The 12,368-nt window shown below is 38.8% G+C and overlaps 2 protein-coding genes across 3 annotated transcripts in view; one reads left to right on the top strand and one right to left on the bottom strand.

Moving 5' to 3' along the window:
* Positions 1-2,013, top strand: part of acp1 (acid phosphatase 1) — a 13,979-nt gene extending 11,966 nt beyond the window's left edge. For both annotated transcript variants that reach the window (XM_010767124.1, XM_010767123.1), the window contains exon 6: positions 1,703-2,013. In XM_010767124.1, coding sequence (XP_010765426.1) covers positions 1,703-1,780 — 78 coding nt within the window. In that variant the 3' untranslated portion in view covers positions 1,781-2,013. The remainder of the gene's footprint in view (positions 1-1,702) is intronic.
* A 1,574-nt stretch (positions 2,014-3,587) lies between these two features.
* Positions 3,588-7,470, bottom strand: alkal2a (ALK and LTK ligand 2a). Its single transcript, XM_010767122.1, has 6 exons — positions 6,930-7,470; positions 6,041-6,395; positions 5,598-5,651; positions 5,302-5,382; positions 5,121-5,195; positions 3,588-4,361 (listed from the first exon to the last, which is right to left on the bottom strand). Exons 2-5 carry the CDS (start codon positions 6,321-6,323, stop codon positions 5,131-5,133), a joined length of 483 nt encoding a protein of 160 aa, XP_010765424.1. The 5' UTR covers positions 6,324-6,395; positions 6,930-7,470; the 3' UTR covers positions 3,588-4,361; positions 5,121-5,130.
* Positions 7,471-12,368: the final 4,898 nt, after the last annotated feature.

Here is a 12,368-nt window from a genome sequence, read left to right as displayed (position 1 = left end):
TGGCCCCCCTGGCACCCCCTGGCGGCCCCCCGGGGGGTCGGGGCCCCCACTTTGAAAAACACTTCACTAGCCTATTACACACTAGCATAAATTGATTTGATTTGCTTGGACCTCCCTATCAGAAGTATTTTCTGGTTCAGCTTGGTTTGCATTGTCACGCTCTTTGGTTCACTCTTTTATTTTGTTCCTAACGTCGTTTCTCTGCGGTTGAAAATCCTGCCAAATGATTTGGACATGCTGCTTTTATCCTGAGCGTTATGAGAGCGAAAAACAAGAATGGGAGAAGTGGAAGGGTTAAAGGTGAAATAAATTGTTACGTGATGATATGCTGCCATCACATGTAGCTCTTAAAAACAAAAAGTCTTGACTTTGGATGCTCAAACTTTAGATACTTTCAAAACATATTGAAACAAATTCTTAAAGTATTCATTTCCTATGTGGGCTTGTTGAAACATGTGCCGCTTAATTATGAATTTATGCTCAACTGCGGTGCTGTTTTACATTTAGTTGGAACATAAAAGAGTCGTCAAACTATCATTGATGTGGCTGGGCCGGGAGGTCGCGGTGAACCACAGTTGATGAGTCCCAGATTTTGGCTTTGAACCGAACTTTTCTTTGTGTGGATATTAGCATGAGTGTGTTCTTACAGCTATGTACCGAAGAAGGGATGAATGAAAACCCTTTACACTCAGTGTGGTTCAGATACATGACAGTTGGATTGTACTTCCTTGGAGAGTAACCACATGGCATGACAGTAAAGTGAGTAAAGGGGAGCCAGGCATTCACTGTTAATGTGTCAGGGTAAATGAACACAGAGGCTTACTGTAATAATGTGATTATAATGACAAATGTACAGAATGACTTCTTATAATTGCCATTTTTTTGTTTTCTTACAAGACATTAGTTTCATCCCTTATTACCATTAGAGACATTAAATTCCCCTGACTACTTTCTTTCTTAACAGAACTTGATTACTTGTTATGCTTGTCACATAATCACCTCCAGATCAGTTTACAGAATCCAAAACATCTCGGCTGTGTCTGTTTTTCTGCAATAATAGTGCCATTTTCTTTTTTTTTATAGAAATAGGAACATTTTAATCCAGACTGAAATACTTTGACAATTGTTGGATGGATTTGTTTGGAATCTGGTTCAGACTTTCATGTTCCCCACAGGATGAATTGTAATGGTTTCAGTTTTCTGACTTCTTATTTAGTGTCAACATTTCAACACTTTGGTTTACAACCAAATAATTACAAAACTAATGACATAATGAAAGCCTCAATGGTATATTGTGTTGCTAAGGCTAACCTATCAGTAATCACAACATAGGAAGTTTGCTATGGTTATAAAAGGGTTTTCCGAAATGTTCTGAAAAAAGCCAACCAATCTGAACCTTAAAAAGATTCATTCAGAGAAAATGTTATTTGGCAAATTTCAAAGCCCACGTTAGGGGTACTGTTGAAAGCTCTGGGATGTGTTTTCTTCACCACAAAAACGATTTGGAAAGTGAGCTGAAAATAATTGAATGTTGAGTTGGATACTGACAGTTTATCATTTGTTTTATTTCTGTTATGTTTTTTATTATTGGATATCTGTTTCTCAGCTACTAAAAAAATCAAACAGATGCATGTAATGATTCAGCTCAGAACTTGGCTGAAACGCGTTTTTAATATATCCCTTTTTCCGTTTTATCTATCAGGGGAGTGACGACGACTTTGAAAAGGTGTATGAACAGTGCGTACGTTGCTGCACAGCGTTCCTGAAGATGAACTCCTAACAACATCCAACCTTAAATGACCTGTGCAAAATCAACCAAGTAATCTTCAACTTCGTTACAAAAGCACTAGTCACTATATTGTAACACTTATGTGAGTTTCACTGGAATACCAGCAGAAAACACATTTGTTTCAGTGTTGTAAATGTTATACAAACCACACATTGTGTTTATTTAGGAAGATGCTGCCTCGATGAATTTGTAGAAATCAGGTGAATAAAGGAATAGATAAATCAGTACGACTACCAGAGACTTATTTATGCACACAAATCATTAAACTTATCAATTTAAGTATGTTAAATATGTCTGAAGATATCCTGCTGACGATAATGCATGACAACATCTCTGAGGTCAAAAGCCGACACGGGTCAAAGGTAATGTTAGCCTAAATGCTAATCTTCCTGGATATTCTATTAGATGCTGCGTGGTTAGGTTATGTCCTTTGCACAGCTCGTTTGGTGTATGGCTTCTTTTATAAGACCTAATAAGACAAGATTATTTTTTACAAATATTAGATATCAAATATATATGATTTAAAAAAAAAACCTGACCTGTTCACACTCAATTCCTTTTAACATTCCTCCTTTTAATAGTTACTAATCCAACTGTGCAGAAACCATCACTATTTAAATGGTGATTATCGCATGAGTAAGGACTCTTCAGAGCCAAAACAAATTATCATTAATTGGGATTTATCGACGCTCCTTACACCACAGCAAGGGGCAGAACATAAAGAAGAGATATTAATCATTAGACAAGACTGGAATTTAGATTTAGGGAGGCTTACTTGTCAAGCAGGGCGTTAACTGGGAAGGGACTTTCATGGAAAGCAGAGGTACATTGAGTGCATTTGTATGTGGTCCAATCTCATCTGTGCTTTATTTAGTGTTGAAATAAAGACTGTAAGGCAAAGTAATTCCCTATGTCTCCTGTAGTCCAAATGAATAATGGCTATGAAGTCGACTTAAAGAAAGAAATGGACAACTTTGGACACATGCTTTTAGCCCCTTGCAGAGCGTTAGTTGAGAAGGTCGATACCGGTTATATGCTTAATATAAAATGTGCACTCAAAATAAGCGAGTAGCCTGGCACTGTCTACCAGCTATCATAAGGCTCAAACATCACATTTGAATGAATACACAAGGCATAATAGATAGAAATTACCATTTGTTTTTTCACATGGGTTTATCTCCCAGATATCACACTGGAAACATTCATAAACTACAGTGTCAGCGATGGTCATACATGTGGGAATTTTTAGGGAAATCAGTAGAAGGTCTAAGGGTTAAGAAGTAATGAAGACATTAAGTGATATTGACTTAACATGTTATTTCTCTTTGGTTTAAGAAACAAAAGAACTTGGTGTTTGCTATTTCCATAATAAAAAATAACGGCTACGGTCTCTGTGCCAGGTCCTGAAGTGTAATCTCAAAACATAGTATAAAAATAAAGACAGTTTCATCAGAGTCTATTGGCAAAACAAAAAATGGTTGTGTTGCATTTTGGCCCTTTAAAGATAAAGGAACCTCTTTTTTTTCTTCCGAGTACTAATGACTGAAATGGACTGAACTGCTGTGGGAAGCTCTGCAGATCTGAAGTCGCAGGACTCGCTCCAGTCATGTGTTCATTCAGGGAGCATTCCACATGTCAAGACGGGAACATAAGAAAGTCGTGCACAAAACAAGAAAGACCACTCAAATTTGTACCAATCTTATAATTTATTTAAATATATTTCATTTTTAGATATATATATGTATATATATATATATGTATTTAACAGCAATTTGATAAATGCCAACCACTTTCATTTATGGTAGATAGGTGGATTCCTCTTATGCTTTGCTTTACAGTATATACATATTTATCTTGTTTCATATGGCCAATAGTATGTACAATGAAACCTCGTGACAACTCAAAAATATAAATATAGACTTTACCACGCTCTACCAAGATCCACAGGAGGGCTGCAACTTACAACCACCACTTCCTTTTTTACCATATCTTGCAAAGACCCAGAGAAATGCTCATGCAATGAATAATGTAATCACAAGTGTTTCTCAGTGTGAGCACAAATGGGATAAACTATATGCCGGGGTTCAGCGATTTCTCTGCGTAATGGGCAGTGCAGTAGAAGAGATGGCTCGAACCCACAACACTCCTACAGAGCAAACGAAAAACAGATCATTTGGATTTTGCTCTTTTTTTAAAGAAATGACCAAAATAAAAATATGTAATCCCTTTTTGTTTTGTTTCAGCAACATCTTTTTGGATGCCAGCAGGGAAATAGGCCCTGCTTTTGTTTTATCTCAGCCACTTCTCCACTCTTCAGTTTCACCATCTTTATCTTGGTGTGGTTTAGTTGGCTGGTTGCCTCCCTCATGGTGGCAGCCGACCATCGGGGCCCAGGCAGAGCGACGGGAGGCAATAATCCACTCCTTAAAAGTGCAGGTCTCCCTGAAGGGCATACTGTCCTTAATGTCAGTTGGGGCTGGTCAGAGAATTGTTAGCTTCCCTCTCACTGTCCAAGGCACTTTTTCACCCCACGTTTTCTTTTCTTGTGAAGAACTTGTGTTTTGGTTTCAACCTGCAATGTAGAGGAAGTGAAATGTAGCGCTTTCAACAACTTGGCAGTACTTAACAAAATATTTGATGTCCAAACAAATTACAATAAATCAAGGAAACTAGCAGGCTGTACAGCACGCTTATCATTATTGAGATTTTCACACAGTGAGATTCCGCCCTTATTTGCACAGGATTTAGTCTTAAAGTACTAAAACCTTATTTATTATTAGCTAAATATACTCAAAATCAATCATCTACTCTTACTTTAATACCATTTTAGGACTTTTACTTGTAGCAGCATTTTTTACTAAGTTGCAGTAAAACTAAGTCCAAATTGTCACATGTTTTGATAATAATGAAGCGGCTAACGTCTATAAATACAAGTGCAACACATGTAACCATGCTCTGTTTGAGGAAAGACACTACAGGCAAAAGCATGTATTTATTGCACTGGTGGTTTATGAGAATATGGGCTAAATTGCTTGATAAACAGCCTTTTTTCCCATTTAGCGTAAAGAAATCATCTAAAATTTGCATGTACAGGTTTATTTTCCTAATTGGATGTAGATGTATCCTGAATTCACCAAGATTAGCATAAGCTAATGCTCTTTTGCATAGTTAACATAACATAATATTTCAGAGAACTTGTAATACAAAACATAAATATCTAAATTTATATAACCAACTAGGTTTTAAAATGTTACCTATAGTGTCTCCCTTTAGTTTAAAGCAGAAGAAAACATTTGTTTATATTAAAGGTGATATATGTCACTGTACCTACCTTGTGTGTGCTACCCCTCTGTGCACTGCGGGCTGCCAGCTAGTCTTGTGAGAAGCCGCGCACATCTTTTGAAGTCTGAGAGAAGAAGATGAAACAGAGAGTATGAGTTGAAGCTGTTGACATATACATCATGTTGACATTGGACTGACAAAGAGTCTTTCCTCATTTTGTAAGGGCTTACATGCAGGTATCGTGCAGTCTCTGGTGTGGTGGTAGAGTCTGTACACGTGCTTCCTGCACTTTGGACCAAAGTAAAGCGGACCTGAAAAGAAAGACATGCAGCCTGTGAGAACATTTCTAACTCTCTGGGAACCTGCAGTTACATCTGGTGTACAGCCATTACAGATTGCAAGACTATCAATCACTCATCTTGTATTTTTGCCTCAGCCAGTCCAATAACATTTATTTCACAAAAGGCTGACTTTAACATACTCTTGACAGGACACCCGAGCACCAGTGACACACAAGTGGCCTCACCTGTTATATGTTTTAGGAATTTCTCCTTCTTTCTGAGATCTCTGGGGAATACGCCTGTGGAAGGAGAGAAGATAGGAAAGGAAGTGTTAGATTTAAACAGCAAGTATTTCATTCATTGAAGCATATTTTCTAAAGGGTCATCCTTCACATCACCTAAAGTCTAAGTATCTTTTGCATAAATGTAAAACTCGGATATTTAGTTAGAGGCAAACACAAAGAGAAAATAATTGTAAAGCAGTTACTTTTGGTCTTTTCCTACAACTAAAAATCTGCATGGCTAAACATATGTGTTGTTATTATCCCTTGTTAGTTAGTTCCATCAGTGTACAATGACTTTGCAATATGACTAATATTCCAGTAGGCTAGATCCTTCATTAGGCTACAGGCTACAGCATCCCCTTGAATCCACCATAGTCCCGCCCAGGAGACAAGCCGTCACTCACCGACAGTCTGATCCCCTCTGGCTGTTTTCAGCTTGCGTAAATCATTTGGATCCACCGCAGGGTTCCTCGCTGTTAACGGGGCTGCCGTTTTGGCACTGTGGCGACCCCGGTTGTCCTCCACGTGTTTCACGATCTCTACCATCCGCCTCCAGTCCTGCTGCGCGTCCCTGCCGCCTGCAGCCGACTCCAGTGCTGCCGAGGGCGCGCTCTCGCTGCTGTGGCCGGTCAGCGCGCACATCAGTAGCACTAGTGCCATAGTTACGTGTTTACGCAGACCTCTCATAGCTTCCGTGGAGAGAGAAAAAAAAGTGAAGTCCTTCTCCAACGCCTGTGGGAAAAAAGTTGAACCGGAGACCTGCAAGAGAGATCAAGCATGAATGGCGAATCAAACTGATTATCAATGACCAAGTTACACTTTGGTGTGCTAACAAGACTGTTAGCCACAAAGCTGTCCAAATGTTTTTCCTACTTAATTTGCATAAAATCACATGCATTTTGAACTCAGTTGACAAGTAAAACCACATCACGTAGATCACAATTGATGTAATTTGTCATGTTGTACTTTAATCCCTAAACTAGCCTTTATAATAAACGTCCCACATCGTATTCTATCAAAGTTTTTCGAAATTGTCCTACAGTGATTGTTGGTACACTTTTTTTTAAATATAGTTGTAAAGGTTATTCTGTAAACTCTATTCTGACCTTAAATCAGTAGAAATATGATGCATGTTTATTAGTAACCTTTACCGTTTGTCTTGGTTACTCTGTTGTTGCTTCACTGTTTTCTTTGGGAGTTCCCAGATTTGTTTAGGTTACACAAGATCATATGAGCAGGACATTAAAACAAACATGTTTATATTTAACCATGAGATGATAGAAATGCAATTACCTTCAGGCCGATAAAGCGTTTTCAAATAGGTTACTGAATACGTTCCGTGTGTCCAACAATTATGAAAATAGAAATAATGAACTGTGCGCAACTTTAGGATCCTGTTCCTGTCCGGTCCGAAGTATGTCCCATAGTCTTCTCTTCTGTATTAAAAAATGGAGCATCAGAAGTCGAGTATTATGAGTATTCGCTGAGCGTCTGTGCTCATCCTCTGAACACCGGCCAACTGCAGGGAGAGGGTTGACAAACCGCTGATAGGTCCGGTGCTCAATTCCTGAGTGCGTCCTCACTGAAGGAGCGGATCAGCTCACTTTTTATTCTGTCTCGCAGACGTCGTGAACTGTCCCCTGAGGGGTTACTCCGCCGTGTCTGTGATAATAATAAGACACATAATTGGCACTCCTGAAGCGAAAAGTCCACTTGAGTTGACTGACCATCACTTGCACGCGAAGTTCTCTGCGCACCCCTCCTTTCCGTTACTCCATTTATCTCTGCGATACGCAGTTACAGGAAGCGTTTTTCCAACTAATACTTCCAATGAAATTTCCAATTAGCCCAGCACACAGCGCAGATACCGGCATCGAAAGTCTCCCATATATCCATTTGATTCTCATAACTTCATTTAGAGCCATTGCGCACTTTACATTATCTTGGGAATTGAAACACAATTACGCACCGTTTAGGGATGATACTGAGAAAATTAATTACTCACGTTTTTAAAAGTTAGTGCACTATACTTTCAAGACAAGACAACTGACTACAGCATAGTTGAGCCTACACAAGGTTTCTCCACAAGTAGCCTACTGTGGTTGCTACAGCTTTCTTTAAGTCAGGGCGTGTATTTGGATCACACCCCCTCTACACCCCCTCTCAGTCTGACCAGTGAGGCTAGTTTACTCTATTATGAAAACATGTTGAATGAAATCAGCATGTTTCATAACTTTATGAAAATATAGTTCATGCATTGCCACGGGGCAAAAAACAATGAAAATATGACTTTAAACTTTGTGGAAGTCATCTCTGGAATACCCAACATACACTTTGTGTCTGAGTGCTGGCTTTTATAATAACTATTTGCACAACACCTCCGTTTTTTCTCTGCTAAGTATACCTCCTGTGACCATGTGAATCCTTGGTGCTGAAAGGACAGCGCGCACTGTCACCCAGCTACAACCCTCTCCTCCACACAGGGCACAGGCACTGCTCTGTGTATTCTCACAAGACATGAAGTGCCTCCCGGTATAAAGGCAGACAGGGTTCCTTGTCTAAACACTGAGCTGATTATATTTATCGACCAAAACGATGACAAAAATAATGGATATTTGGTTTCCATGGTGAGTCACACCACAATGATTAATCTTGTTTTTTGTAGATGAGAGATTATGCATCCAACTTTTAGGAAGCGTAATGAGACATCCAATAACATTGATACGATCTGTGGTTTGAGAAGATGGTAATTCCATGAACAAGCAGGTGAATTTAGATATGTATTGCATTCTTAAACCTGGAAACCAGTGTAATGACAGTAAGCATGGTGGATCTGACTTCTAACTTTCTTGCAGTGTTAAGAGAGAGAATCTAGCAAACAACCATAGTTATTAGACTATTTATGACAGTCAGGCATCCACTCATAAACTGTTCCAAATGGATAAAGTACACCTGCAGATATTTACCTCCAACACGGACTCGACTAACCTTATATACATTTCCTATTCAAAACATTAAAATGTATCAATTGGCATTCACCTTAAAGCTGCTCTGCAATGCCCACTGATCCCATTATAATGTAACACTATGATTCAATACAAACAGCAAATATTCTATTATTCACCAGATGAAATATATATATATACATAAATATTGAAATGTTAAAAAATCTGCAATTAAAAAGGCAGCAGCTTCAGCAGAGGGCGCCATTCTGCAATCACTGTTAAAATAATTCAAATGTTACTTTTATACAGTGGTGATCATAACAAACACTTACCCAGCATTTGGATGAATGACTTCCTAAATTCCTTTTTTCTTGTCACACACATTTTCATAAACCCTGCACTAGGGAGCAGTGTAGGGGTCTGGTGCCTTGCTCAAAGGCACCTTGGCATCACCCATGCCATTACTTGGCACCTCTCAAAGTACCACAATCTACACCACAAATCGAAACTAAAGAAGAAAAAAATTACTCTTGTTTTAAATGACCGGTGACGAAAAAGCAGGGTTGAAGTGTCCATGATTGTCAGTAATCTTGTAAATAGTCTGGCAAGCACGTAAGTTATGACAAAGGAATTGCTTTTTCATTCTGTGAGTTTTGGCAAAGTTCAATGGTTTGTTTTCATTGACTGATGATAAGCATGTCTCTTGCAAACTGAAAAGTTTGACAATGTGAAGACAGCAATTAGGACCAGGCGTTCAACTTTGTTGAACCTGCTTCTTATTATTTTGCAATATGACCATGTCACATGTTTTCCAATATGTGTAACCCTATGATTCATGTCCATGCACTGCTATAAAACCTCTAATTTCTCATTTTCCTTTCTTTTCTAAACTCCTAGTCATATTTTTTCCTTCTGCAAGACATTTGAATTATTTGTCAGGAGGATGTGGTTGTCTTCCCATAAACGTGCTTCTTTCTTCCTGGATTTCTTGTCCAAGTTATGAATTTCACTTCCTCCAGTCTTTGTCAGAGTGCGAGGTCTTGATGTTGACCACAGCAAAAGGAACCGCTTCTGTAATCAAGGATGTTAAACATATTTTCATTCGTGAGGGTTACATAAACTGACATAATTGATGACTGTAACCTTTAAAATCCTGGGCTGGAAACAACACATGTTAAATTGTGTTCAAATAGAAACCATGTACTTTCATTTCCTGAAAGGAAAATGTGTTTCACAAAAAACTAAGCATGATTAACATGTGCAAGTAAGCCAGCTTAGAAACATGTTCTCTTCCATCTTTCTTTTTTTTAGTATTTACCATGGTTTTTTCACACCCCTGAAATACTTATCACTGTCCGGCCCCCCTTTGTATCCATGGTTTTTTGGGCATAGAGAATCCTCCTGATAAGATCATCTTCATGGCTCAATCTACATATTTTCTCTCTATACTGTATCCATCTTTCCAGATTCTTTATGTCTCACTCCTAATACATTTAGCATATGGTTGGCTTTTACTTTGCTATAACTTGAGCGCAGTGTAAATGATAAATTATGTTGTGTATCAGTTCAGTCAGTTAGCACATGTATTGAACATGGACTTTTAAGACAGCCGTGAAAAGATATATAGTTTAAAGTTGGATACAGCTGTAAACGGACCTGCAGACCTGATTAACGTAGGAGGGAAACAGGAGTTGTAGCCTTGTGATGGTGATCTAGGTAGTATCTGGAACAACAAAGTAGACAACATAATAAATAATAAGGCAAGGCAAATGTATCTATATAGCACCTTTCAACACAAGGCAATTCAGGGTGCTTTACAAAAATGAAAGAAATTCAGACAAAGACATTTAAAAACAGTAATTAAAAAGAAAATATAATAAAATAAACAATAAAAGAAAAAATACATGAATAAAAAATACATGAATAAAAAATACATGAATAAAAAGTACATGAATAAAAAGTTACAGTGCAGTTTAAGATGTGAATAGTTCACACAGAAGTTCCACTTTACTGATGAACACAACGGCTCAGTTTCAATTAAAAGCAGCGACAAAAAGATAAGTCTTCAGCCTGGATTTAAAAGTAGTCAGAGTTGCAGCGGACCTGCAGGTTTCTGGGAGTTTGTTCCAGATATTTGGAGCATAATAACTAAACGCTGCTTCTCCATGTTTAGTTCTGACTCTGGGGACAGAAAGCTGACCAGTCCCTGAAGACCTGAGAGATCTGGATGGTTCATCATTTAGCAGGAGGTCAGAAATGTATTTTGGTCCTAAACCATTCAGTGCTTTATAAACAGCAGCAGTATTTTTGAAATCTATTCTTTGCCACACAGGAAGCCAGTGTAAAGACTTCAGAACAGGAGTGATGTGATCCACTTTCTTAGTGTTAGTGAGGACTCGAGCAGCAGCGTTCTGAATCAGCTGCAGCTTTCTAATAGATTTTTTAGTGAGACCTGTGAAGACACCATTACAGTAGTCCAGTCTACTGAAGATAAAAGCATGGACATGTTTTTCCAAATCCTGCTGTGACATTAGTCTTTTAATCCTAGATATGTTCTTTAGGTGATAGTAAGCTGATTTAGTAACTGTTTTAATGTGACTGTTGAAACCAATAACTAATTTAACCCGCTGACAAGAGAGCCCACCTCCGAAGATCGTGACTGGCTGAGGGACAGACTCGGGGCAGGTTTTCAGGAATTTCTTGGCTTCTCTCCCCCGAGCCAGAAGAGGAACACTACAGCTTGGAAACACTTACTGTTCCTGAAATTATCAAATCTGTTGGGCATCAGGGACCTGAGGCAATTGTGGCAAGCATGGCATTGTCTGAAGAGCAACAGAGGGCAATTCAGGTGGCTACCACTGGTCAGCGAACCAACCCAAACTGGCATTTGTTCAGGAAAGGAAGGTTGACTGCCAGCAACTTTGGAGCTGTCCTGAGGTCAAAGCGTGTGACTGCTTCCTTTATTGCCAGGGTGCTAGGGCAACAACAGGCCCTTGATGGTGTTTTGTCTGTACAGTGGGGGACTATGAATGAATGTGAGGGCGTCAGGGCATTCACCACTGCAACCCAGATGCAGGTCCATGAGTCAGATTTGTGGCTCTCCCAATCAGGATTGTTGGGGGCATCTCCAGATGGTCTGGTAGGGTCTTCCGCTGTGCTGGAGGTAAAGTGTCCCTACGGAGCCAGGGAAATGACAATTAGTGAAGCATTGCAAATCAAGGGCTTCTGTGTCAGTAAGAAAGGAGAAACATTCAGCCTGCGTGAGGAACATCCTTACTGGCACCAAAGTGCAAGGTCAGCTTCACCTCACTGCAAGGAAGAAGAAATAAAAAAATTGTGAACTGTTTTTAATTTTACATTTACTACTCGCCTTTGCAATGTTGGTGGTTGTTAGGGTGTTAGGTTGTTTCCTGTCAGCTCGTCTGTTGGGAAGATATAAAATATAGTTTCATGGAAGTCACACGTCGTCAACATATACTGTGAGAGGCATTAAGGACATACAAGTACATAGGCTAAAACAAAACATCTAAAGATATAACCTTGCAACTTGAATAAGTCTCGTGAACATTTTTCACTATTTTGACATTTTTTATAGATGAAAAATTGAACTAAAGAAATAAATGGTAGATTAATACATATTGAAACTGAATATAGGTTGTCAGCTGCTACACTCAATTATAATAGTTTAATATTTCTTAATAATTAAGATAAGATATTACTGTATTGATCCCAATTTTGGGAAATGTTTTGTGTGCAGCAGCATAACAGAGAAAAACAAAACGACCCC

The sequence above is a fragment of the Notothenia coriiceps genome, unplaced genomic scaffold (assembly GCF_000735185.1).
Source record: "Notothenia coriiceps isolate Sejong01 unplaced genomic scaffold, NC01 NC01_scaffold00004071, whole genome shotgun sequence".
NCBI lineage: Eukaryota > Metazoa > Chordata > Actinopteri > Perciformes > Nototheniidae > Notothenia > Notothenia coriiceps.
This window is presented reverse-complemented; position numbering and strand designations above follow the sequence as displayed.

Excerpts from the sequence above, each read along its gene's own strand:
- alkal2a (XM_010767122.1), bottom strand. The coding sequence starts at position 6,323 with ATGAGAGGTCTGCGTAAACACGTAACTATGGCACTAGTGCTACTGATG. Across the intron at positions 5,652-6,040 it reads CAGAGGGGATCAGACTGTCG|GCGTATTCCCCAGAGATCTC; the intron begins GTGAGTGACGGC and ends CTCCTTCCACAG. Across the intron at positions 5,383-5,597 it reads ATTCCTAAAACATATAACAG|GTCCGCTTTACTTTGGTCCA; the intron begins GTGAGGCCACTT and ends CTTTCTTTTCAG.